This window comes from Camelus dromedarius, chromosome 28 (assembly GCF_036321535.1).
Source record: "Camelus dromedarius isolate mCamDro1 chromosome 28, mCamDro1.pat, whole genome shotgun sequence".
NCBI lineage: Eukaryota > Metazoa > Chordata > Mammalia > Artiodactyla > Camelidae > Camelus > Camelus dromedarius.
Genome location: NC_087463.1, coordinates 8,835,032 through 8,861,618, shown reverse-complemented (window position 1 = coordinate 8,861,618; position 26,587 = coordinate 8,835,032). Strand labels below are relative to the sequence as shown.

General features: G+C 53.7%; 1 protein-coding gene across 3 annotated transcripts in view; it reads left to right on the top strand.

The window, feature by feature from the left end:
- The window catches only part of MYO5B (myosin VB), a 293,346-nt gene that overhangs the window by 255,175 nt on the left and 11,584 nt on the right, over positions 1 to 26,587 (top strand). For 2 of the 3 annotated variants that reach the window (XM_031441933.2, XM_064480330.1), the window contains exons 24-33: positions 630 to 778; positions 1,902 to 2,021; positions 3,842 to 3,982; positions 7,279 to 7,344; positions 9,960 to 10,199; positions 11,029 to 11,129; positions 20,516 to 20,714; positions 22,879 to 22,972; positions 24,302 to 24,445; positions 25,506 to 25,657. In XM_031441933.2, coding sequence (XP_031297793.2) covers positions 630 to 778; positions 1,902 to 2,021; positions 3,842 to 3,982; positions 7,279 to 7,344; positions 9,960 to 10,199; positions 11,029 to 11,129; positions 20,516 to 20,714; positions 22,879 to 22,972; positions 24,302 to 24,445; positions 25,506 to 25,657 — 1,406 coding nt within the window. Of the gene's footprint in view, positions 1 to 629; positions 779 to 1,901; positions 2,022 to 3,841; positions 3,983 to 7,278; positions 7,345 to 9,959; positions 10,200 to 11,028; positions 11,130 to 17,527; positions 17,606 to 20,515; positions 20,715 to 22,878; positions 22,973 to 24,301; positions 24,446 to 25,505; positions 25,658 to 26,587 lie in introns of all 3 variants that reach the window. The other variant, XM_064480331.1, reaches the window with a different exon arrangement.

Here is a 26,587-nt window from a genome sequence, read left to right as displayed (position 1 = left end):
TGAGGCCTTAAGCAGACAACCCCAATTCCCAGTTCCCCCTCTTACCACAGGAGAATTGAACCCCCTGAGTGCTCAGACCCACCCAGCACTATCTCGTTGGAAACTTAACTGTTTTTAATTTCCCTTTACAAAGGGCTAGGCTCTGACAGGAAGAATAAGTTTGGGTGGGGAAAAGCCCATCCATGTTAGCTTTTTGCCTTCCCTCCTTCCCCTCACCTGACCCATGGCCTGATCTTCTCCTTGAATCTCCTTTAATCTGTCTGCACTCCGAGCACCTGAGAGACCAGGAGTAGGGAAGAAACTCTGGAACAGACCCTGGGTTCTTCCACAAATGCTGCCAGCAGTGCTGTGACAGTTGTCGTAGGAGAGTCTGGCACATTAACCCAGGGAGTTGTCGTGTGTGCTGCTGGCTTCCCCCCACCCCTAGGAGCAGCTGGGCCCCCTCCCGCCCTGAAGGCTGGACTGCAAGTCTGGACCTCCCTTGGCTCTGCAGCGGGGAGGGAGTGTCCGCATTGTGAGCACATCCCAGGCAGCCTTTTAGCAAGAGGCTCGTCAGAAGGCACCAGTAAGCACCTGTGAGGGGCATCCATTGTGAAGCAAGACTGCAGCTCCGTGTGCTTGCTTTCCAGACGAGTCTGCCCAGAACTCTGTCCAGGAAAACCTCCTGATGAAGAAGGAGCTGGAAGAGGAGCGCTCCCGGTACCAGAATCTGGTGAAGGAGTATTCCCGGCTGGAGCAGAGATACGACAACCTTCGGGACGAGATGACCATCGTAAAGGCAAGGAGGGCGGCTCTGCCACCCCGCCCCCAATCCGGCTTTGCAGCCCTTGTTCCTGAGCAGCTGTGGCCCCTGCACTGCTCCTGGCTCTGCGATGCTCAGTGACTCTGTGTGAACAGGGTCCCTTCCCCACATCTGTCCTGGCCCTTCCCGCGGGTAGTTGTCACACACGCAAGTGGCTGGGCGGTGAGTCATTCCCAAGGACACTCCTTTTCCAGCGCTGGGGTCTTATGAAGAGCTCAGTTGGGACCTGAAGGAAAATTCCACCCGCGTGTACTAGTCCTGTGTCTTGTTTCCCGCTCTGGGAAGTCCCTGTGTGGAAGCAGTGGCGCTGCGGGGAGTGCGTGCTGCGGGCGGGCCACAGGGGTCTTGTCGTGTCTCCTCATCGTCCACGCGACGCACGTACACAGGAACCTTTCCATATTTCAAGATGTGTCATTCCTTTTTACCCCATGTAACTATACCCTCCAGAAATGCATAGTCAAACAAGATTGAATAAGTTAATTGCATAGAAACCAGGAAGGGAAGCTGAATAGGAACATAGATAGAAATCTAAAATTTTCCTACCGAGATCAGTTTTTACTCTCAAAGCCAAATGAGATGCAAGGCGGAGAAAAAGTTATTTTTAAATGAAATGTATAAATGGTAACCTCTATTTCTGATATGCTTATTATTTTCAAAAACAGGATCGGTGGGGTGCAGGTTGAAGCAGGGGCCGTCAGGGGCAGGTGTGCAAGTCGGAGGCCAATGACGAGACCGTCTCTGCACTTCAGGGCAATCGGGAGTTAAGAGTCATTTCCCAAGGACTTGCCAGAGAAACTGGACCCAGTGTTAGGGATTTGCATTTCATTAAGGGACATGAAGGAACTCAGTCCCACTGTGGAGTTGTGTTCTCTTCCAAGCGTCATTTTGTTGCCTAGCTGGATAGATGACTTGTAAGAACTGTAGGTGAAACTTTTTGTGGGAACAGCTGTATTTAGCCTTCATTCCAAGAAATGGTGACACCTGTTCTCATTGACAAATAAGACAAAAGTCCAACTCTAGTGCCTGCTGTTATTTGAAAAGTAATAGTTCTTACTAACATCAGTTCATTATGAGTTTTCACATTTTTCTCCCTGAACAGCAAACCCCAGGCCACAGGCGGAACCCGTCAAACCAAAGTAGCTTAGAATCTGACTCTAATTACCCCTCCATCTCCACATCTGAGGTCGGAGACACAGAGGATGCCCTCCAACAGGTAGAGGTGAGTGAGGCAGGCTCGTGGCTGCTGTCTGTGCTTCAGAGGGAGGGCTTGTGGCCTGTGCGGAGCCCCGACCCCGCTGACATGTTTCTGGTGACCGCAGCGCCGGAGGCTCATTCCTGACAGCAGGGCACTCGGACTGCAGTGGGCTTATAGATGGTTCTCTGGAGTCAGTAGTTACTGAGCAAGGTGATACATTATCGTTCATCCCACCCACTCTCCATAAAGTAAGATCCCTGATTCCTCTTGCAAAACTGAGGACCTACTGCAAAGAGGTAAAACAGCTAAGTCGTTAAAAGAGGGGTAACTTACCATCCCCCTTTGGTATCACAGTGCACACAGTATTATCAACAGATACACAAGAAAATGTGCCCCTTGCCTTAGAAGCTGGATAAAACTCAGAGGCCAGCAACCAATATTTGAAACAACAGATATTTGCTGAATGACTGTATCTTTGTCAGTAATAGCCTCTTGGAGTCACTGAGTAATGAAGCCCACAGTGGTCTTTATAGTCTATAATTTTATCAAGGGTTTGCAGACACACGATTTTTCCTCTGGCATTTGAAAAGCAGAAAATCATAAGCCCTAATGAAGCACGTGAAGACAGATGTGGAAAAGAGACGGTTATAAAAACAAACGTGCTCTGAGCATGTCCTTGTGCCAGGCACTGCTGGCAGGTGCTGGAGGAGCAGCAGTGACCGAGCCAGAGAAGGTCCCTGCCCTCACGGAGCTTGCCTGATGGAGAGTTAGACACTGGTCAGTTGATGGAAAAAGTAGGTACTGCTAAGTGCTGTAAAGGGAAGTGAAGGATGCTGAGAGTCGGCGAGCGATGGAATAAATGGTGGAAGGATAGAAAAGGAGGTCCTCTGGGGAAAGGTCTGCCTGCTGGACAGTTAGTTGTGGTTTGTTGCCCACCGCCATGCACTTAGTATACAATTTAATAAATGCTGGCTTCAGGCCTTTGGTTTTGCTTTGCAGTCTCCTAAATCTGGGTTCCGGCGGCTTTGGTCAGCCTGAACTCCAGATGCACCACCCAGGTGTTTATGTGCAGACATAAGCACTTCCATCCGTGGATTTATATTCTTTGAGGAAGCTGAGGCTGCTTCTTGGGAGTGGCCAGAGCAGCGAGCACCATGCTGGCTCAGCATGGAGCACTCGTTAGGTGCTGGCTGAACCAAATTATGTTTTCATATATGTGCGCACATGTACTTTGAGAATCCACATGGATATGCTTGTGCAGAGCCACGTGTTTGTACATGCACACCTGCACGTACAGACCCTGGAGGAGAAACCGGGCATGAATTTGAAGGAAGAGGACTACTGGGAAACTGTGCCTTAGGATCTGTTGGGTAAATGGGTTCCATGGCAGGACAAGTGTTGGTTCTGTTTCGAGGTGCAGTCAACTGGTGTTTGACATTTACAGTGGTTAGTAACCACATCGATCCCTCATCAGGAAGTTTTACAGTTTTTCTAGTGTGAGACCGTTTTCCAGAAGTGAGCTCTTCAAACTTCCAAGTAAAATGGCTGCTTCTTTATCCATTTGTCCTTGGGATACATGACCGGTCATTCTGAGTGGCTCACACAGGTGGAATACAAATGGCGGAGCCTCCCATGCTATCTAGACATGATGAGCCTAGAGCACTAACTATCACATTGGCAATGATGGTTGGTTGGCCTTGGCTTTGTATCTGACGCATGGATTGATGTTCAGGAGGGAGACGGAGGACAGGACAGCTGACAGACCGATAGTGAGGCTGCTGCCTGCTCGCTAAGGCATCTGTGCTATTCAGACCTCCTCTTCTGCCCCTTGTCTTCCTTGGCAGGAGATCGGCCTGGAGAAGGCGGCCATGGACATGACAGTCTTCCTGAAGCTACAGAAGAGGGTGAGGGAGCTTGAGCAGGAGAGAAAGAAGCTACAGGTGCAGCTGGAGAAGAGAGAACAGCAGGACGGCAAGAAAGTCCCGGTGCGTGAAGGGGCCGCGGGCCCGCAGAACGGTGCCCGGAGGTGCTGGCGTCAGAATGACCCAGCTCACTCCTGCCAGCGCTCACAGGGCTGGGCGCGGCCACGTGGGGTCCTGCTGGTGCTGGGTGGCAGAGAACATACTGTAACCCATACAGTTCAAACCTGTGTTATTCAAGGGTCATCTGTCTGGGCAGAAGTCTAATCTAGAGAAAAACTGATGCCCTTTCATACCTGGAAGCTGGTGTGGAATTGAGTTTAACCCTGTGGGGTCAGGGCAGACCAAGTTTGCAGTCACTCACCCCTCTTTCCCAGGACTGCACCCTCACCGCAGTCCACATTGTCATCAGTATCTTGGGTCTTGAAAAGATACTGTTTGAAACCTTAGTGTCCCCAGACGTATCACTCCATCTCAGGGACCCATTGGGCACCTGTGCTACACCCAGCACTGTGCTGGTGCCAAGCTCGTAGAGGGCTTCAAAGTGCTGATTAAATCAGAGGGATACAAGCGTAAGGGGAAGCCCCAGGTTGACTAGACTACACGTTCGAGGAATGTGTGGCCTAGTTCAGGAAGACCAGACATGACGCAGGTGAAAGACGAAAAATAACATCAGTAGTACTGAAATAAATGCAAGGCTGAGCACAGACAGAGCAGTGCTGCAGGGGCAGAGAGCCCACCGCAGTCAGCAGCGATGCAGAGATGAGAGCCATTTCTTGTCAGGACCACTTCTGATGGGATACGAGGCCACTTCTGACACGGAGCACATCATTCGCTGACCTCACAGTGCGTTTGTAAAAGGCCTTTGGTCTGTTCTCAGGCCTGCATCGCCCACTGTGAGGGTCGATGTCCTCTCTGCACCCTCAGCCACCCTCCCCAGCTCCATCCCCTACTCCTGTCTCCTTTGGTTAACACCCGACTTCCCTTTCCCATCAGATAGGATACAGATGCTGATCTGTATTACTGGTAAATTCTTGGGTTTTTGCCTGAGCAGTAAGTAGCGGTGGTGGGGGAGTAAATCTTGCTGATGGATTTAAATCTCTCAGGTGGGTTAGATTCAGAATGGAGAGCGAAAGGATTAGGTTTATAAATGACTCGTTCAATTAGAGGAGAAGCTGCCCTGACAGGCAAGCACAAATCAAGGAGATGGAAAGCTGCACAGACATCAGATGGCGCGTGGCGTCCAAGTTCCCAGCCGCCCCGCTGCCCCTGAAGACGGGCTCTCCGGGCAGACCCACCACGGAAATGCCAAACCATTTTCGAATCTTGGCTTTAGGACTTCTGCTTGTCTTGATACCAAATTTTAAAACATGACAGTTCTCCCATCAAAAAATAATCACTGAGCACGGGGTAGAACTGCAGGCCTGGTGCGCAGCCCTGTAACGAGGATTGAGGATCTCTGAGAAGAATGACTCTGTTTCTTCCAGAGCACAGTAAGAAGGGCGGAAGTGGGGCGGAGGAGAGTGTGGGCTCCCACTGCAGAAACCCTGACGCCCAGCTTTCAGGGCTCCTGTGCTTGGACCTGCCCTTGGTCCCAAGAGGAATTCTTTCTTCTGGAGCGACATGGCCAAGATCTCACTTATAGACGGGGCCAGGCCCTGAATGGGGGATGACTGGGAAGTCTGTAGGGAGTCTATGAGTGGGGGAGTGACTGAGCCTGACATGAGGATGGGGCCCAGGGACGGCCAGCCAGGCTGTCCATGTATCTGACTTCCTATCCATCCAACTCCCCGTCCCTGGGCCTCACAAAGTCACCGTGGTTACCTGGGGGATTCCAGTGCGCTGTCCACTTAGAAACATAATTGCCAGTCCACCTTAATACAGCTCCTCAGATCTGAATAGATGATGTCCATTTTCCAAGAACCTAATGTGGTCAACAGTAATCTATGGTCATGTGGCAAACCTGTGCCACGTAGAACACAAGGGCAGGCCTCTCCGCGGGGCAGCAGGCTACGAGCTGACCCCAAGCAGTCACCTCTCCTACCACCAGGGGTGGCGGGAGATGGGGCAGAGACTGGTACCCTGGAGAGCTGTTTTCCCGGGCTGCGGGCTGGAAACAGTGCAGTGGTCCTTGGCCTGGAAGGGCCTGCAGGAGGGGCTCAGAGCCATCCCCAGTCTCCAAGCCTGGGGCGCACCTGACCCACCCACAGCTGGTGGTGGCCTTACCTTGGACTTCAGGTCACCAGCGCTGTGGATAAGCTAATTAAGCACTGCCAGGTTTTAGCTCTAAAAACTCATCTTATCAGGGACTACCACCCACTACTTGAAATCACCCCAAGCAGTTAACCATTTATGAAGATGTTTCTACCCCTTCTCATTGGACATGTCAAGTCCAATAGCTGCCAGACAGTTGCAGGAGTCCCTGGCTCAGCTGAGTCCTGATGGGCTCATGTCGCCGTCCACCCCCACCAGCTCTGCAGGTGCGGCGTCAGCCGGCGTGCGTGGTGCACCGTAGCGGGCCCGCTGTCGGACTCCCCGTGGGAGAGTGACGTGGAGGCAGCAGGCTTCTCCACAAGGTGCTCAGAGGACTTAGTTGGGAAAATAGAGTATAACATGTACACACGCATCCCAGAAACCTAGGAGGAGCTCATTAACTTCCTAATAAGTACATGATTAACATATATTAACCTTCTTAACAGGCACACAAATCTAGCCATGCTAGTTTCCAAGGGCTGCCAAAACAAAGGACCGCAAACTAGATGGCTAAAAACAACCTGGATTTATTCTCTCGTAGTTCTGGAGAGCAGAGGTCAGAAATTAAGGTGTCAAAAGGGCCGTCGTGCTCTCTCGGAGGCTTTTAGGGATGATCTGCTCCATGCCTCTCTCTGAGCATCTAGGGCTCCTGGAAACCGTTGGCGTTCTGACTTGCAGCTGCCGAACTCCAGCCTCTGCCTCCATCTTCAGTTAGCGTGGTGTTCTTCCCTGTGTGGGTGTCTTCTCCCCTTCTTACATCTGCAAAGACCCTGTTTCCAAATTAGATTACAGTCACAGGTAGCAGGAGCGAGGACTTGAGTGTGTCTTTGTACGGGACAGTGTTATGCGTATTCACCTCGTAGGTGCTTGTAAAGATCCTATGAATCAAGTTACGTAGGGGTGAGGAGGGAGTTATTTATGGAGAGCTTCGTGGTGGCCCCGGGAGTGAGCTGCGTTTCGGAGGCAGGAAGGAAGTGGGCATGCGGGGGCTGGGAGTGCTGGGTACCCGTGCAAGGGCAAAGCAAGCATGTCTTGACCGTAGCTGGAAACCCTCCTGCGGAACAGCTGCCCTGAAGTCCGTGGTCAGCTCTGCCTCTTTATCTGTGCAGGTGGAACAACCAAAGAATAACCTAGATTTGGACCAGGATGTAGATCTGGCCTACAACAGTCTGAAGGTAAGATTCCTGGAAGGCGAGCTTCCTTGAACTGTCTCCCTTGGAGGATTGGTGACGCAAGCTGGGCAGCGGCAGATCCGTCCCAAGCTCCCGGCTGCCAACGAGGGAGCCGCAGGCACGCAGTCCTCTTCCCGCACTGAGTTTCTTCATCTCTGAAATGAAAGAAAATCTGTATTTACCCCAGGACCTGTAGTGTAGGGACTATACCACATGCTGTAGGAACTATAATATATGCTAGGAGGACCCTGTTCCCTCTCTGTACGACACCCCGACACAAAATTTGAGTTCCACACCAAGCAGTTCTCCAGTTCTCTGGACACCAACTAGGTGTCCTGCAATGTAATTCAGTTCTGCCACAAACTGCCCAGAGCTAACACAGACCCTGCTGGTTAGGGGCTCCCCAAAATTGCCCCCCTTCACATGCCAGTCACGTTAGTGAGTCCCCAGAAGTTTGCTACAATTATGGGTTCCCATCATGTTTGACCATTTGTTAGACCGGCTCACAGAACTCAGGAAAGCATTTGACTTACGGTTACTGCTTTACTCTGAAGGATACAGCCCAGGAAAGGCCAAATGGAAGAGGGACAAGGTGTGTGGGAGCAGCCTTGGAGCTTCCAGCCCTCTCCCCACACCTCTACCTTCACCCACCCAAAACTGCCCCAGTACAGGAATGGTTGATTAAATCCTTGGCCTTTGGCGTTTAATTCAGCCTCCAGCCCTCCTCCTCCCTTTCTGAGGTCGATGGTTGGGGCTGAAGGCTCCATAGCTTGGTTCCTCTGGCAGCCGGCCCCCAACCTCCTAGAGTCATCTTGGCATCAGCTCTGCTGGGGTTGAAAGGGGCTTATTATGAATAACACAAGACAGCTCTAACCCCTGTCACCCTTTGGAGCTCTGTGCCAGGAACCAGGGACTAACACCAAATATAACAAAAGACGTTCCTTTCACCCCTGATGCTGGGAAGTTTCAAGAGTTTTAAAAGCTCTGCCAGGAACCAGGGCGAGTGGCCAAATATTTGTTATGTCATATGTGTCTTACTACCTGATACAGTTTCAGTTAAAATAAAATGTGGCCAGTGGAGTGAATTCACTTTGAGGACAACCCAGACTAGCATGGAGAGATGCACGGAGAGGGCTCTCCCAGTGCACCGTGTACAGAAAGGCGGCATTAGATAGAGCATCTCCACTCCCCCATCCTCTTTCCTGGAGACTTGGGAATTGGGCGTGTATCCAGTCTGCCAGGGTCGGTCAGTCTGGTCCCACTTACAGGACCACAAACAACTCCGGTAACAGTCATACTGCTCAGGAAAACAGCCCTAAACCATTCCTGTAGCTTTTTGAACAACTAGGGCCACACTTGTGGTATAAGAAGACGGTGCTTTGTAGGGTTTTCCTTTTTGAAATATTGATTAGACTTATTTTCCTCATATGATATTTAAAAGATTTAACCCCTTCCACGGGGCAGGGGGAGTCTCTTGCTGTGATAAATGCCTGTTACAGGGCCCTCTGTGTGCCATTCTTCAGCTGCCTTCCTGAGGGAGGCTTAGCCCCAGAGGTAGGAAAGCAACATGTGACCTCATTAAGCTGTTGGGGCATCATCAATCCCACCCATCATTTTAAAGCTGGTAAAATGGCCCAGCCCCAGTGGTTCTCCAGGAGTGGTCCTGGGACCAGCAGCGTCACTGGGAACGTGCTTGAAATATGGATTCTTGGGCTCCAGCTGAATCAGAAGCTCAGGGCAGGGGCGTCCAGCAATCTGCTTTAACCTGCCCTCCCGGGATCCCGCTGCCCCCTCAGCTCGGCACCCGCGTCCCAGTCCATCAGCGAAGCACTGGCTCTGTAAAGAAAGTGCAGCCAGTGCCCACTTATCCATGTTCTTGCTTTTCTGTGGGAAATTTTGAATCCTGTATATTCCAGAGTTCTATCAGCAGTTTATGTATAATTATCAGACTGTAAATTATCTGACTTCATCTCAAACACAGAGCGGAACATTTTACCTAGAGAATTTTAAATACATTGCAAATTGAGTTTCACGGGTATTTTTGACTCTGTATACAGGCAATTTTTTTTCTCTGGTAGCATTGCCAGCTGGTGACTTTCTGCATGACCAAAATGATGGTCTTGGTACATTCTCCAAAACATTAGGCCGTGTGATGCTCCTTAGAAGAAAGAGGGGTCTCTCTAGACAGATGAGTTTAGGATATCCAGCATTCCTTAGTCTCTCTTGGAAAGTCAAAAAGTACACTAACATATTGGAGTTCTAGGAAGTCCTGTGTTAACATGTTTAACATTATTAACCCGGTGCTTCCACAAGGAAGGGTTTTATAGCCAAATCACGCTTAGAAATACAAACACCATCGAATCACTTAGGGGAACGAGACCTTAGAGGCATTGTGTCAGATCCTTGACCCCGTTAGCTTGGGGTTGTGGATTCAAATCCAGACCCCAGCTTTGGCTGCTTGCTGACATCATCAGAAGCTCTGCTGTGGGTCCCTTCGTTAAAGCGGGAAGGTTGCTCTTAGCTTCCCAGGAGGTCAGCAGGAGGTTAAGGAAGGGGGAGGAGGAGGCCACCTGGGCGATCCAGGCGGTGATGGAGGGTGTCTCCGGGCTGCCTTCCAGAGGCAGGAGCTGGAGTCGGAGAACAAGAAGCTGAAGAACGAGCTGAACGAGCTGAGGAAAGCCGTGGCTGACCAAGCCTCCGAGCACACCGCCGCCCACGGTGCCCCCGACGGCTACAGCCTCCTGCTGAACCAGCTCAGGCTGGCCCACGAGGAGCTGGAGGTGCGCAAGGAGGAGGTGCTCATCCTGCGGACCCAGATCGTGAGCTCCGACCAGCGCCGCCTGGCCGGCAGGAGCCCGGTAACCAGACGGGCCTGTTGGGGGCGGCCCTGGCGGGGGAGGTGTTTTCTCTCATGCCTTTACTGGAGGGGGTGTTAAACCTAAAAGGGCGAAGTCTTCTGCTCTGGAGTCTGTTCTAACAGCAGAGCAAGTGACTCACTGTCCTCTCAGCGTGACTTTTCATGGGAGACTTTGCTGGAAGTTTCTAGAATCTTGTGAAGTTACTCAGTAAGAATGTGTTTGAAAAGAACAAGGCACAGAGTTAGAGGAAGCCAGGGCCACGGCCTGAGCAGCCCCCTTGGCCTGGTTTTCCAGCTCACACCCTGCCCCTTGCTACTTCCTTTGTTTCCAAAGTAGAGAAAGTCTCTCCTCCCTTGTGGCCCTCCCAGGGCAGCAGGTCCAGCTAGGCCTTTGTTCCGGTGTTTGCACCTCCTGCACAGACTGTGGAGCGCGAGGCAGGGGCCGGAGGCCACCTGGGCCACGCTGGGCATGGGCCCTGGGGTGTGACGGGGCTGGGGCAGGTCAGCAGCACTGAGTGTGGAGTCAAAACTGAGACAGACTTTAGCACATCTTCTGGATTTGGGTGCTTTCTCCTTCAGGGACACTGTCCTCGCCTCCTTCCCCACCACTCCGCACTCCGCGCCTCCACAACCAGACCTTTTGTGTATTGACTCTTGCACTGGGATCTTTAAAATCACATTTCTGCCTGGGTCAAACTGCTGTTCCCTGAGGTCTTCCTGGGCCTTCATCTTTTCCCAGAGGCTTGTTTTAATACCTCTTTGTATAGTCACTTTATGGCAATTGTTTGTATTAACCAGAGATATTTAGTTTTCATTCTGGGACCTTCTAGGAACCAAGCATCAATGCCAGAACCAGTTGGCCTAACAGTGAAAAGCACGTGGATCAGGAAGACGCTATCGAGGCCTACCACGGGGTCTGCCAGACGAACCAGTAAGTCCCACCCCCCAGTAACTGAGCCTGGAGGAGGCGACGGGGAGGGGCCCTGCCCAGCCTGGTACACGAGGCTGCTCCTCAGGCCCAGACCTGCACTCAGCGTCAGGGTGAAACTTGGTCTAGAGATAAATGAGGAGCAGCCTCAGTGAGTCTCACGCGCTTGGAAGCTACTGTTAGCTTCAGCAGGACTCCATAACACAGCTGGAGTGTCCAGAACCCAGGTCCTCTGAAAAGCACTGGGGAAGGTGCTCTGGGAGGTTGGACAGGAGGAAAGGGAAAGACTGGCTGGGAGTGACTTCTCAGTGGAACAGAAGGAGGCGCACAGCGAGCCCACTGAGTCATAGGCAGGGCCTGCTCTAGCTGTCACCTCACTGCCATCTTCGCCCAGCTCGGCCAGTGGGCGTACACCGGCGTGGCCCCACGCGTGATCACTTAAGAGTTAGGCACTGCAGAGGCTGGATGGGAGAATTCCATCTCTTCTTGGCTGAAATGAGACTTCCCTGGATTTCAGTGAACAGACCACCTCTGGTTCCCCCTCCAGGATGAGCTGCCCAGGTTTAAGGCAAAAGAGAGTGACTGTCTGATGCGGGCAGCAGGGCCCCTGGGATGCAGGATGGAATAGGGACCCGGGGTAGTGCAGCAGAGCCTTGAGTGTGTCACTGCTTCACAGCCACTCAGTGTCTCAGTTTCCTCATCTGTGAACTGGGGACAGTCAGAGCAGTGTGCCGCAGGTGGTGACCAAGATGAGGTTAGTCTGTGCAAAGCCCTCAGAGCAGTAAGCGTCAGTGCTGTTATAGCCACTGTCACTACCTTTACCTCCTTATGCCCCGTGGGCAATGTGGCCTTTTCTCTGGCCCCGTTTCTCTCTTACCTCAGCTAATTGAACACCGATCAGTCATTAAGCATTTGTTCAAAACTGCTGATAACAGTACGTGCATCCAGAAGTTGTCAGTAGGTGGCGCTACTGACAGGGCAGCATGCGCCTGTCTGCAGGCGTGTCACAGTGATGTGAGCACTTCCTGAGGCTTTGATCCCCAGGTCTCCTAATCTAGCCTCCCTTTCTGGAGGTGAGGAAACTGAGCTCTCAGGCTCACAACTGGCCTGAGTCTGAGTCACGATAGAATCCGAAAGGCCAGACTCCCAGGTGGGGCTGCCTCCAGCGCACCGCGTAGGAGATCAGAAGGTGAAGGTATTTTAACAGGCCCCCAGGAGGAAACTCAATTTATTTCTGAGAGAAAAGGAAATGAAGCTGAATCTCTGAATGCCAAAACTAAAGTCAAGACTTAGTCATTTTAAATTATCTTGGGTGAAGATAAGAAATGAGATGAATAAGGGAAAAGAGCACAGGTGATATTTAAAATTTTTTTAAAAAAAAGAAAGAAGGAATCAGGCCAGCTTGGTCCTGACAAGCGAGTGTGCATATCTTTCTGATCTTCATGAGCCGTCACTGTTATCAGCTCCCTTTTTATTCATCCAAATGGTTGTCAGGGATCCAGTCCCAAGTATAGGTTTTTCCCAGGGGATGCTTAATGCCCTGGGTTTGCCTTCCTTTGCAGCAATGATGACAATGATAAAATAAAAATAGCTTTTCTTATATCTTAAAATAATTCGGTTCCCTGCAAGTCCAGGGTATAATAGGGAACTAATAGGCTGAGAAACCGAGTTAAGCACAGAAAGGAGCCGCTGCCTCGGGGAGGGCAAGAGGGAGGACCTGGTTGGTTCCCCAGCGCCTGCCGCACCTGGCAATGACATTGGTGGGTTTGTCTCTCTTCCAATTCCATGAATCCCAGCAGATCCACCCACTCCCACCCGATCACAGCCCGTCCCTCTACTGGTCCCCAAGGTTAGAGCTTTTTCAGTTGCTAACTTTCATTGTTTATAGTTCTTTTTTGATCTTTGCAACTCTGTCTCCCTTTGTTTTCGAATCTGGAGAGAAGCCGGTGTGGAGGGCCTGCTCTGAGAATAGCCACAGGGATGTGTACGGCACTTGGCTTCCGAAAGCTCCTTCATTTCACACCCTGGGAAGCAAGAGAAACCAGCATCATTATTACCATCTTATAAATGGCAGAACTAAAGTAAAGAGAGGGCTGGTCTGTGCCCCAGAAACAAGCGGCCGCAGACAGGCTGGGTGTTCAGAGAGGCCTTCTTCTCAGAGCTGTCCATCAGGGTCTTCCCGGGAGAGACGGGCAAGTGGGCAGGGAGACAGCAGTTCCTGCTGCCCTGGGGCTGGCCTCGCCTCTGGCTTGCACTCAGGTCACATAGTGAGGTGGGCGGGAGTGACCAAGGCTCAGGTCTGGCTCCAGAAACAAGTTCCTTTGGCCACTGGCCGCTTCTACCCAGGCCTTGCCAAGCCTGTGGAACTCCAAAGCAAGGAGTAGGGTGCATTCTTGGACCTTTCCTTGGGTCCTCGGAAACCTTGCAGGCCCTGACCGCCCAGCAGGTGCTGGGCAACAACAAGAGGTCCTCGGCACAGAGAGCAGCTTTGCTGTTGCCACCTGGGCTTGGGCAGGTGGACCTGGGGTTAGCACTCATCCCCTAAAAGGCCTGCGCGGGAGAGTGGAGACCTTGTCTAACCAGGAAGGAGTATGTGCAGCCGCCTTAGGGTGGGCTTGGAGTTGATGCTTCATTTGGCCTTGAACCCCGGCTGCTGCAGGGTGTCCTGCTGGGCCTGGCGGAGGAGGGGAGGCGCTGATTCCGCTGCTCAGCTCCGCTCACAAGTGCGCCTGAGCTGCCCCTGGCTCGCAGCTCTCAGCTTTCTCCTCGGGGGTGATCATTCCCTTATGTTTCCCCAAATCTCTTGGTCCTGAGCCATCAGCACAATTTCTGTCTGCTGGATTCCGTGGCACAACCACATTTATCCATGGAGAGTTCCCCCCAAGTGGCCAGGTCTGTGGTTTCAACATTCCCCTCTCATTCATGGTGTTGGGGTTTCCGCCTCCCATTTCTCTGAGATCCCAGAATCTCCTGGGCAGTTGGGTAGGAAGTCTGAGTGTGAAGCACAGAAATGAGAACATCCTCGGAGCACAGAGTGGTCTTTGTAGAAGTGGGAAGCGGACCACCTCCGAGCCGGCAGGAACCTTGCCTGCTTCTGTCCACAGGGCGGCAGGTCCTTACGCTGGGTGGAGGGATGGTGGCTGGGTCCTAGTTTTCACAGTGTCTGCAGAGGGAGAGTAATATTATCCCAGGCCTTTCCTGGGGCGTGACTTTCACAGTTTGGGCTATGTAACTATAGACCTGGAGGGAACCTCAGATAATTCAGGGTACACTTTCACTTTACATGTAAGAAACAGGCCTGGGGTGTGTAGGACAGGCCCTGGCCGGGAGCTTGTTAGCAGAGGGGAGCTGCCTTCAGGGCGGCCTGGCTCCCCAGCCGGTTCCCACAGGGCTCTGTCTTGCTGCCTCCTGCAGTCGGAGGCTCTACTCGCTGCTTATTCATGTGTGTGCCTGTGGTCTCTTTGGAAACAAGGTTCAGCACAGTGGGACATACACAGGACATATGTCAACACATATGTGTTGATACTAAGTGACATCAAGGACTTATATTTTAAAAAGTAAATTCCTGTGAGCTTGTTTGGGATTTTCCTTCTCAGACCACCAGGTGGCACTCCCTCCCCAGCCTCTGCCCTCAGTGGTGTCAGAGGAGAGGGAGGGACTCATTCATCTGGAACAAAAGATGGGTCTGGAGCTGGATGGCTGGTTTTTAATTTACTCATGTGCCTGATTTTGTGAGTACTGTGTGGCGACTGGGCTACACAGTTCTCTACTTTTATCTTTGTGCATAATGCCTGGCATGTTACAGGATTAAGGATTCTGTGAGTATCTCCCTCTGAGCTGGGATTAATGCTAATGTCCTTCCTGTATAGCTCAGCAACACACATGCAACCTCCTGGAGAGGGGATCTGCCTTCATGGGAGCTGTGGGAACACAGGGACCCTCAGAGGCCCAGCAGCCCGTCCTCAGGGTCTGTGGGGCCAGCCAATGTGAGTCAGGAACCGGCTTGAGACGAAGGCCAGGAGACCACCTGGGGTCTAGCCCGGGTGTCAGTGTCAGGTGGGAAATCACCTTGGTGTCTCTCCATGGGTGGAAGCGAGCTAGCTGGAGGAAAGGATCCCCCAAGCCCCTTCAGCAAGGATGCGCCCACCTCTGGGCCCCACCCACAAATGACCACAGCCGTGCCTGGATTTGGTCCCAGTGAACCGCCGTCTGGGTCAGTGTTGCTAGCTAGCTCAGTAGCCGCTAAAAAGCATGAGTTACATGTACATGTTAATGTTGCAGAAAAACGTGTTACAGCTGGGTGTTAACAGCTCAGTTGTGACAGCAGCCTGGATCCAGGCGAGAGACCAAGCAGCACTCAGAGAGTTGGAGAACTCAGATTTATTACACCAGCGGGCCCAGAGGAGTTAACACTCCAAGCTCTAGACCCCGTCTGTAGGTTTACACAGGCTTTTATAGGCTGCCAGTTTACAGTTTGCAACATCATACGCAAATAAGGTATAACAAAAATTGACTAATTAGGAACAAGCTTTGTAGAAGTGGACCAATCAGGAGGGAGAGAACCAATCAGGAGTGAGCTCCATGCAAATGAAGTACTACAAATGGACCAATCAGAAGTTAGGGAAATGGACCAATCAGGAATGAAGGAAATAACCAATCAGGAGTGAGCTCAGGGACCCAATAGAACTTTACAGGTAAGTAAGCTGTTTCAGAGGCAAAAAATGAGATAGAGCCTCTGGGCCAGGGAACCAGATGGTGCTGGCAGAAATAGTGGCCCTGCCTGGGGGTCCTGCCAGTCTTTTTATGGGGCTGCCCACCTCATTAATACTTGAGAAGGGGAAAGCACTAAGCTATCAGCTCCCCCTCAACACAGCCAGGCCTGTTGGAGTTTTAAGGATGCATAGAACACATGGGCCAGCCGAGTGCTAAGCATGGCAGGGGCAGGGGCAGGGGAGGGGGCGGCAAAGTCTACAAGCAAAGGCGGTACCTGGGGAGGCCAGGCCTGGGTGAGGGCTACAGACGTTAGAGGGGCTGGCGCCCTGACTAGGAGAGGTCCCAGGATAAACTGGTTGGAGGTATCCCCTTTCAACCCGACTGGAGGGACAGCAGCGTGACAGTAGAGGGCTACCAGGGAGCAGAGGCCGTGGAGTAGCCCCATAAGCGTCCTCACTGCTGTCTTGCCCTTGTACCCTCTTCAGACCCGACACTTGATGGTCAGACATGCTGTGGGTGCAACCGGCTGTGCCCAAGAAGCAGCCCATGTGAGCCCCACAAGGGCTGGGGCCCTTCTCCATGAGGCCAAGCTTGGGGGGCTGCAATGGGTAGCTACAGCCCAGCCTCACACACAACCTCACAGGGGCACCCACTGGCTGACTGTCACTAAAAATGCTCCTGGGGAGGAGTGTTTCCCCCCTGGAAAGGAGAGGGTTGCTGGTCCTGAGAGCAAGCAGGGTGGATGCAGCTCCTGCTTCGTGATTCCTGCCAGGAAAGCTGGGACCCAACCAGCAAGAGCAGAGGCCCCCTGGGAGCAGGGACGGAGGGGCCGAATCCTGGCGGGGACAGCAGGGCTCTGCCTGCCACCCACCACCCAATCCTGCTGGTCTTCAAGGGCCTCGAGTGTGTGCCCAGGGCTGGTACGTGGCTGGGGAGCATGTGACGTGCACCTCATCTCCAGGAGCCACGTGGCTGGCATCAGGCATACATGGGGCCAGTGGAGAGGACACAGAGCTTGCCAGTGGAGGGCCTCTGGCCTCCTGCTTTCCCGGCTGAGTAAATAGGAGTAATGCACCCAAGTCCCAAGGTCGAGGGGAGAAAGTTCAGTTCTTGTCGTGCTGGCCAAAGTTATTAGCTGTTTCTTTGTGCAAGACTCTGCAGTTGAGATGAGTTAATACTTTAACACCCTAAGGAAGTGACAGGAAGGAGACATGCATTAAAAAGCGGGCAAAATGCATAGTCTCCTGCTTTCGTCCTCACTGAGCCAGATGTCCCCAGAGATCCCGCGCCTGCGCCCTGCCTGCTCTGTACAGCTGGTACCTCCCCTCCCTGCCCTGTCTGCATCTCTCTGATTCTCCCTTTCTTTTCTGGATTGCCCTAGTTGAGGGAAGGATGGAGACTGAGCGCGTGTTAATGCTTCTTTCTGGCCTGGTAGGGGTCAGTGAGCCCCGCGGGAGAGCACAGGGCCTCACAGGACAGTGACTGGATGCTGGGAGACCTGGGGGAGGTGATGTTTGTTGGTGCCCAGATGCTGGTGAAGGGAGGGGACAGAGGGGAGCTGGGTGTTCTGGAGACTTCCCTTCTGCCTTTCTAAACCTCGGCTGCAATCACCTTACTTTCCCACCTCTCTGCTGCCCTGTCTCTCCCCTCCACACTGGATGCCCTGTTTTTCTGTCCTTTATTTCTAGCAAGACTGAGGATTGGGGATACTTGAATGAAGATGGAGAGCTCGGCCTGGCCTACCAAGGCCTAAAGCAAGTTGCCAGGTCAAACGCGTGCCTTTCTTCCTGTGTCTGCTTCGTCCTGCCTGCTCGTGTCTGTCCGTAATTGTTTTCCGGCCAGAGTGGGTGCAGGGGCACAGTCTCGGGGGTGCTGTGGGTAGTCCCTTGCATCGCCGTCTGTCACTCTGTGTCCAGGCTGTGTGGGTCAGGTCGGCGGAGGCTGCTTGTTGAGGGCCAGGTGATAGCACTTGATGGCTCAGTGGAACCTTAGAAGCCACCTGGTTGGCTCACCGGCTCTGCAGGGAAGGAGCAGACCGGGGGGTTAATACAGCAGCAGGCATACAGCTCTCTGGAACAAGGCGAACGTAATTCTGGGGGTTGCTGTGTCTGTGCTGCTCCCATGCTACGTACTCACCCCGTCCTAACTGCAGGACCAGCCAAGAGCACCGGCTGCATTTGTGCTGCTGGCCACGGTCCAAGCACAGGCCTCCTCACTGCCTGCCTCCAGCACGTGTGCTGCACCCTTGTCCCAGTGACAGCCTGGAGCGCACAGCAGCTGCCCAGCCCGGTGCCGAGTGGGCTGCAGCATTGTCACATGTGACCCTCCCCACACGCTCAAGGGGCGAAGACCCTGGAGCTTGAGAGGAAGGTCCAGAATGTGAACCTAGTTCCATTTGATACCAGAGCCTGAATCCATAGCCCTTTGGCCTTCAGCCCCGGGTGAGCAGTTTAGCAGAGAGATTAGACGTGCAGAGAATTAACACAACCTGATGGTCACGTTGCGTGTTTATTGGCAGCGTGTGGCTTCTCAGAGCTGTGGCATAGCTTTGAGCTTTAGAAAGCCCCAACCACAGATGGGGCGGCGGTCTTCAGGCTTGTTTCCCAGAAGAGGAAACAGGCTCGGCGAGGCGGCATGAGTACCGTGCCAGCCGCCCGGGAGCCCAGCGCCTCACGCACCCTCTCCTGAGTGCTGCCCGCTGATGACAGAGCGGAGGTCTCATTACAGCAGCACAAGCCTCTCTTGGCCAAAGAAAGTTTAGGTCCACTGGTTCTCAGGGCAGCGTGTCTTTTGGCTCTGGGTTCAGATGTGCCCCACAGCCTGTGAACAGCGTGACCTTGGCTCCATTCTGTCACTGGTAGAATGTGAATCAGGGTCGGACCTGCCTCCTCGGGTCACTGTGAAGGAGATTAACACAGGCGGGCCACTTTGCACACGCCTGCCGTGTAGTAAGCGCGGAGTATACATTAGCTGCTGCTTGTGTTTTAGTGGCTGTTTTTCAGTAAGATCAGACTCCGGTACCATCTAGAAGTTTTTTGGGGGAGGTGGGGAGGGAGGGATTGGATGTGGCTTAATACATAAGCAAATGAGTGCATTAATAAAATAAAGAAGGCATAGCCCTGTACATCAGGAGACTTGGCTTCCAGAACCATCTCTGCCACTGGCGGTGGCCTCACACCTCTCCCTGTTTGAGTTTTCTCCCTGCAGAGTGAGGTGGCTAGTCTGAGCTTGGGCAGGGATTCTCGGACCTTGCCCAGAACCCTGGGCTGTCACCCACCTCCAGTCTACACGGAGGACAAGATGTGAGCAGTAAATAGCACAAACCAGGAACTAATCCTTCGGGCAGAGTTCCACAGGCTCCTAGTCTCTCTCTCCATTTATGACTTACTCGTGATTACTTTTAGTGCGTTGCAGCCAAGACTGGGTGTTACCTAATATCCTGTGTCTTCTAAAAATGATGATCTGATTACCAATCGTCTCCCACAATCCTCGCATTATTGCTTTGCTTTGGTAACGCTGCCTGTGGTTTGTGGGTGCAGCAATGAGGCCTCCTTCATTTCTTCACTGTCTTGTGTAACTTGGCTGGGAAGCCCCCGGGAGCCAAGCGCTGCACCCAGAGCTGCTATGGGTCACTTCCATCTGGGACTTGACAGTGTAGACAGTCCCCTCTCTCTTTCTCCCTCCTCTCTTGGGGTGATGTCACCTCCCACAGGGACAGCAGAACTAGCAGACCTGCCAAGACATGGCGCCACCGCGCCTCCCCCTCCAAAGGCCGGAACAGCTGGCTCCTGGGCGCCTCCGGGTTCCTACCTTTGCTGAGCTCTGGGTCACCCCAGGCAGAGGCTGGGGTGACCAAGTGAGGGGACATCAGATGAAAGTTTGCCCAAGTAGTTGAGTCCAAGAAGACAGCACCATGGTTATATCACTAGTTAACTTCCTGCAGCAGAGGCTGCTTACAAACCTTCCTTAATTCCTTGCCTCCGTGTCTCCCAGAGGGGCTTCCAAAACTCCTCCCCAGCCTTCTCCGCTTCTTGTCATGCCACCAGTTGATCTTAAACCTCCCCCCAGGTAATTTGTAATTGGTCTTAGTTTCTGTTCTGAATGGGGAAATTGTATACAGAAGGCCAGAGAGGAAGTGGGGGTAACAGTGGTAAGATAAAAAGAAAGGGGTTAATATTTTGCCTCTCTGACACTTGCAGGGAATCTACTGTAGGGAAAATATGCAAATGACACAGTGGGTTCAGTCTGCAGAGCTTTGTCTTAGCAGATTCTTGTGAGCTTTGGGCCAGATATGGCTGCTTTTATTGAAAAGATGCTGTAAGAAATTTCTTTCTGCTGGTGTATTTTGGAGATCATCTCTGAATCCCAAATGAACAGGCAGCGCTTAAGAACAAAGAGCCAGGGAGGGAAGGTGGTCAGGAAAGGCCCGAGGCTGGGGGTGCCGGCTTTGGCCTTGATTTCCTGTCCTCAGAATGGACAGGCTAGCCCTCTCATCCACCCAGCCCTGTAGATCTGCTCCCCTCCATGTCCGTCCCGGTGGCTTCGTGCAGTTGCTGCTGCTGCTGCTGCTGCTGTGTCCTTGCTCGGCTGCTCCCCTGTCGTGTGTCTGTCTGTGGCCCCTACTTGGGGACACTGACTCGAGCCCCACGGTCACCCGCCCCCCTCCCCCGGTGCAGGTTGCTGGAGGCCCAGCTGCAGGCGCAGAGCCGGGAGCATGAGGAGGAGGTGGAGGGGCTCAAGGCCCAGGTGGAGGCCCTGAGGGAGGAGATGGACAGGCAGCAGCAGACCTTCTGCCAGACGCTCCTGCTCTCCCCGGAGGCCCAGGTGGAGTTCGGCGTCCAGCAGGAGATCTCCCGGCTGACCAATGAGAACCTGGTGAGTGGTGTGCCCTGCGGAGCCCAGCTCTGGGAGGTCACTTTCTGGAAGAGAAGGGGACCAGGTATGGTCTTCCGCCAGCTGGACAAGGTTCATGTCTTTGGCCCTGTGGCAGGAACAGAGAACCCAGAAACCTCTGTCAGCAAAGGTTTGTGGAGCTATTTCATTTGTCTGTCAATGTACAGCCAACCTCCCCCAAACTCAGCAGCTTAGAAGAACCACCCCGTCATGCCGGTCAGGCCTCCTGGCAGCGCTCAGCAGGGGCGGCTTCTCTCTGCTCCGCTGGTATTGGCTGAGGCTACAGGATGCACGCCCGCCCAGTCCTGTGGCTGCGGCCTTGGCTCCCCTCTGCATGGTCCTCTCTCTGCACACGTGTGCTCACCTTTAATTGGATCACCCTGAGCTGCTTTACGTGGCAGCTGACCTCCAAGATGTAGTCCTGGAACTGGCCCAGCGTCGCCTCTGCCACACTCTGCTGATCAAGACAGATGTGGCTGGCCAGGCTCTTCCTCTTGTTGGGAAGGGTAGTGGGAGGAACTGTTGGTGACCTGTTCTTGCGGACAGTCACCAAAGAAGCCCTGGCAGATGCCAGAGAAATGGAAGACAGTCTCTGTCCTCAGAGAGTTAACAGGAGAAACAAGACATGTAAAAAAAAAAAAAGACGGTGTTTCTAAAACCACACTTCTACATGGGATGAACAAGTGTTACAGAAAAGAATTGCAGGGGAGGCTTGAGCTGAGGCAGGAGGCATGAAAGGGAGGTCAGCCATGCAGATGGGCAGAGAGGAGGATGGAAAAAGGGAGCGAGGACAGGAGTGACCGTGGAGGATGAGATGACACAGGGGGCTGGTGGCCTCCTGGAGCTGAGTGTCCCCGTGGGGAGCAGAAGAAAGTACCCCAAGCCTGTCCAGAAGGTTCCTGCACAGCCGTCGCACAGAGGAGTGTGGCGCCCGGATGGCTGTTGCAGCAGTGCGGTCCTGACTCTGGTCTGGAGCAGCACCAGGTTCTGTGTTCACTGGGTTGTCCAAATCAGTCGCCTCTGAGCATCATTTCTTCACTTGCAAGAGTAAGAACCCCAGTTGAGGATTCCGTGCAGTTGGATGTGGAGAGGGCCACGTGAGCACAGGTAGAGGTGGGTGGCATGCAGTGAAGCCGCTGGGGCCGGGAGGCGGCTCAGGGAGCCACAGGGACATCCACACACTGTGGCACAGCTCGGGAAAGATGCCTGAGGATGAGCTGAGGGTGGGTAGAGCTGAGGCTTCACAGGAGACCTGATGAACCCAGAAGAATCCCGGCTAAGGTTTCTCGAGGTGCCTGGGTCTTTTCCACTCACTGACTCCAGCTGCAGGTATGACGGTCGGTCTCTGGTCTGGGTTTGACTCTGCTGCACCTCCTGTCATTTGAGCTGAATTTTTAGATACCTCTCAATTTGAGAACTTAAATTTATTTTCTTTTTTTATTAAGATAAATGAAGTCCTTGATGATGTTAATAACTAGGTTTGCAGTTTGCAGTGGGAACAAACTTTCATCCGTAGGCCAAGCTTAAAAATTGCCACCCAGATGTCTTCTGAGGTCCCACAGTGGCATGTTGCTTCTGTCTTCTGTATCACCCCTGGTCACAGAGTCTGTAACGGTGATGGAGCGCCCTGCTTCCCCAGCCACAGAGGCCCACTGCCCAGCTGGAACAGCATGACATTAGTACTGTTCCAGGTCCCAGTGGCGATGGTTGCTAGGGATCAGGTAGCCACTAGGGGCCCCAGCCAGGGCCGGTTTTACTTCTGGGCCTCGGGGAGCCTCCCTGGCCTGCGGGCTCTTCCAGCTGACACCTCCCCGCTGCACTCTCGTGCCTTCACCTGCCCTTCCTTCCCAGGGCACCGCCCATCCACCTGGGGATGCCCAGGCTGAGTCTCCTGGGGGTTGTCATGGCAACCGAGGAGCCTTGGCCTTGAGAGCTGTGTGTTTGGCAGAGCACCAGGCAGCCCGAGCCGGGAGAAGTCTGCCGTCCTGACCGGGAGAGGGCTCTGACCCATCTCCCGCTTTGTGGGTCCAGACTGGGGAGCAGCGAGCTGTGGGGGGCCGGCCGCCTCGATGGCTGCCCGGATTCTAGCTCCTGCCCTCCAGGACAGGATTAGATCTGTTCTCACACTGCTTCCTTGTGCTTTTAGGACCTTAAAGAACTAGTTGAAAAGCTGGAAAAGAATGAGAGGAAGCTGAAAAAACAACTGAAGATTTACATGAAGAAAGTCCAGGACCTAGAAGGTAGGTGGTGAGTTGGTGTGTGTGAGGCGCAGGTGTGCTCAGCCTCGCCCCTGGGAGGGGACCCCCTGCCCCCCACCCCCGACCCTTCCCCGACCTCCTGCCGCCCCTGCCCAGTGCAGTCACGTGACAGAGTCACACAGACCCCAGGAGCCCGAACAGTCTCCGTCTGCTGGAATCTGGACTACGGTCACCTGAACTCAGTGGGTGTCTGGGTGCTGACTGAGCTCTGCAGGGGCAGCCAAGACGGTGGCCCTGTGGTCTTGCCCTCAAAGGGCTTAAAACTAGAAGACAAAACTTTCCTGAATGAGAGGATGCTCTGTAACACAAAGCCCCAAACCACAGGGCCTCGCTCCATCCTGTGGGAGTCAGGAAGGAGAGAGGTCAGTTCTGGGATTAAACTTCCCAATTGGAATCTGGCCCAGAGAAGTCAGGCAGAGATTTAAATCACTCTCCCAGGAACAGCTAGAATGATCTCTTCCTCCGACTCCCTGCTGCAGAGCTGATAATGTCACTCCCCACCCCTCTTTGCACATCGCCGGGAACCCTCTCTTGGTCCCCTCACGACCGTGATGCCCCCAACCCTTCCACCTCAGCTCAGAAGCTGTGTCCGCAGGGCTCAAGTTCCTTCATTCACTGTCCTAACACCACACGCCTACCAGTCACAGTTCCCATCACAGTTATCGTGTATTTGTTTAATCACCTGCTTGTGTCCCCCTGCTGCCCTAGACAAGGCTCTGGGAGGGCAGAGCTGTGTCCTGTTCAGCCTTGGGCCATGCTCTCCATATCCCACATGCCCCTCTCCTCTTTGGGATCCTCTTTTCTGTTCCTAGAGTTCTCATTCTCCTGGTCACTCAGGCTTTTTCTTCTCCCCTCTCCCTATCCCTTGCCTCCCTCCTTCCCCCCCAACCCCATCCCCTTCCTCCCTCTCTCCTAACCTCTTCTCCCTTCCCTCTTCCCCCACACCCCCCTTCCCTTCCTTACAGCTGGGTGGGGAAAAGCAGCTGCCCAGGAGTATGGCTGTACAGCCATCTGTCCTTACCTCATATCCTTCCCGAGTTTCCTCTGGTCCAAACTTGCCTGTTACCATTTGGGTGTTTCCCCAGCTCCAGTCTGGAGTGGACCCTAGTGCCTGCCGCTAAGCTCCTCTTGTCACACTTGGAGTATGGCCCAGGCTGCAGGGACAGACCGTGTAAAGAGTGTGGGAGCCCAGAGAACCCCCGATCCCTGGGTCCCCAGACCAGGCGCAAACCCCACCCACCTGAGATGACCTGGCCCCAGGGCCTGAGCCTGCAGGTTTCAGTTCATGCTGCGTCTGTCATTCCTGCTCAGCTGCCCAGGCATTGGCCCAGAGTGAGAAGAAGCGCCACGAGCTCAACAGGCAGGTCACCGTGCAGCGGAAGGAGAAGGACTTCCAGGGCATGCTGGAGTACCACAAGGAGGACGAGGCCCTGCTCGTGCGGAATCTGGTGACAGGTCGGGGCCCCCATGCACCTCACTCCCACCTCCTGCACAGCCCCATCCCTCCCTCCCCCCCATACAGCCCCTGCCTCCTCTCAGCCACCACCTGGAGCTGCGTCCCAGTTCTGACAGGCACCCAGGGGGTGCTGACGCTGTGGTCAGTTTGGGGGCTGCCCCCAGGGTTCAGCATGCAGGGCTCTTGGGAGCTGCTTTCCTCCCAGCCCCGGGCCTGGTTTGCCAATGGTACGAGCTCCAACCCCTCGATCCCTCGGGTCTCACACCCCATCTCGCTTTAGCAAGCCCACCCTCTTGCTCTGTGCGCAGCCCAGTGCAGCAGCCACCTGCAGAGCTGGAGGAAAAGTCCTGGTGGTCTGGGCCTCTGGCCCCTGAGCCGTTAGCTCCATTCCCTGTGCCTCAGGTCTCCTGTCTGTAAAATGGGACGAGGATACCGCCCCGCCCACCCCACACAGGAAACGGTGCTGTGTTAAAGCCGCACCACCCTCCTCAAATGTGAGGAATGTGAAGAGGTGGTAGCTTTTGCAGGGTAAAGCTCAAATAAGAGGTAGATGTTATGTTAGAGAGATTTAAGTTTGCTGAGGTCCCACTCTGCTGAGTTTTGTGCCGAGGGCCACAGGAAGAATGGAGTGTGACTTCAGCCTCACAAAGGTTTTGCTTCAGCTCTCTGTTTCGGGTATTTTCAGTAGTTGAGTATTTTGCTCTTTTTGTAAAAGTAGATTTCCCCCACAATTGTCTGGCAACGAAATGCAGTGTAAGTTCATCTCAAATATCCTTAAACAAGATGCATCTTATTCAAATGCTGCTAGGAATGAAGCTTTAATCTCTGATGAATGAAACTCAAAGTTCACAGCATCAGAGTGAAAGGGAAGAATAGGGAGTGGAGACTGCTCCCGCCAGCAGGCAGGCAGCTCTTTCCCACGGTCATCGCTCAGGCGGCCCCAGGCAAGCTCACCTGCTAAGCTGCCTGCACACGGCCCCTCTGCACGAACGCTGGGACTTCACTGCATGGCTTAGGTGCCCGGCTACAAATCTAACTCTTGCTGTTTGTTGCTCTTAGACCTGAAGCCGCAGACACTGGCGGGCACGGTGCCCTGCCTCCCTGCCTACATCCTCTACATGTGCATCAGGTACGCGGACTACGTGAACGACGACCTCAAGGTGCACTCCCTGCTGACCTCCACCATCAACGGCATTAAGAGAGTCCTCAAGGTCAGTGTCCAGGCTGAAGGTGGTGGTTTGCGGGGGCACTGAGTGAAGCCAGCAGCCCACCGTTGCTTCTCTCTGTCTGGGTTTTGCAGTAGCAAGTTCTCCAAAATCTCCAGCTCTGAAGGTAAATGATTCAAGTGCAGAAGCAGCTCGCCTGTGTAACAGGGGTGCCTGGGCATTTTCTCAAGAAGGATGCTTGGGCTCAGAGCAGGAAGCCTACAAATCCCGTGTAGCCCTCAAGCCGCTCCCTGCTAAACCTCCAGGGAACACTGGCATTTTCAGAGGACTTGACCAGAGATGCTAGGAAGACATCCTGCCTCAGCTGAGGGCAGGTTGACCCCATCCTGGAGTGAGGTTCAGGGATACAGCTTGAACACAGGCTCTCTTCAGACCTTTCCAAGGGGCTGGGTGCCTGCTGCCCGGGGTGGGGGCACAGGGAGGGTGCTGACAGTCACCAGCTTCCGAGGTGAGACACTAGGCTGGGCCAGGGCTGCTTGCGGGGCTCTGATGGGGTTCAGGAGCACCACCTGAAGGCCCAAGGCTCTTCACGGATGTGCTGGTAGCCCTTGCAGTCACAGGCTGCCTGCAGGGAGCTGAGGTCCAGCCGCACAGAGGGTGGGGTCACATGGTGGGAAGTAAGATTTCCAAGGGACATTAGTCCTCAGTGAGAGAAAGACTGACAGCTCCCAGCAGGCCCGAGCCCTTTGTCCCCAGTTCTCAGACGCTGCCACTCAGGGTGCAAGCCGTCCTCAGAAGCATGGAGTCCCGCCCAGCTCTGAGCCCCGCTGCCTGACCCGTCCCCTTCTGTGAGGGCCTGTGCCAGCCCGCACATCCCAGCTCCATGCCAGGCCTTCTCTGCCATGGGCTCCGTGGTCACTTTTATCCACTCCTGGCCCTAAACGTACATCATCGCCTGCTCACGACCCTCAGGGC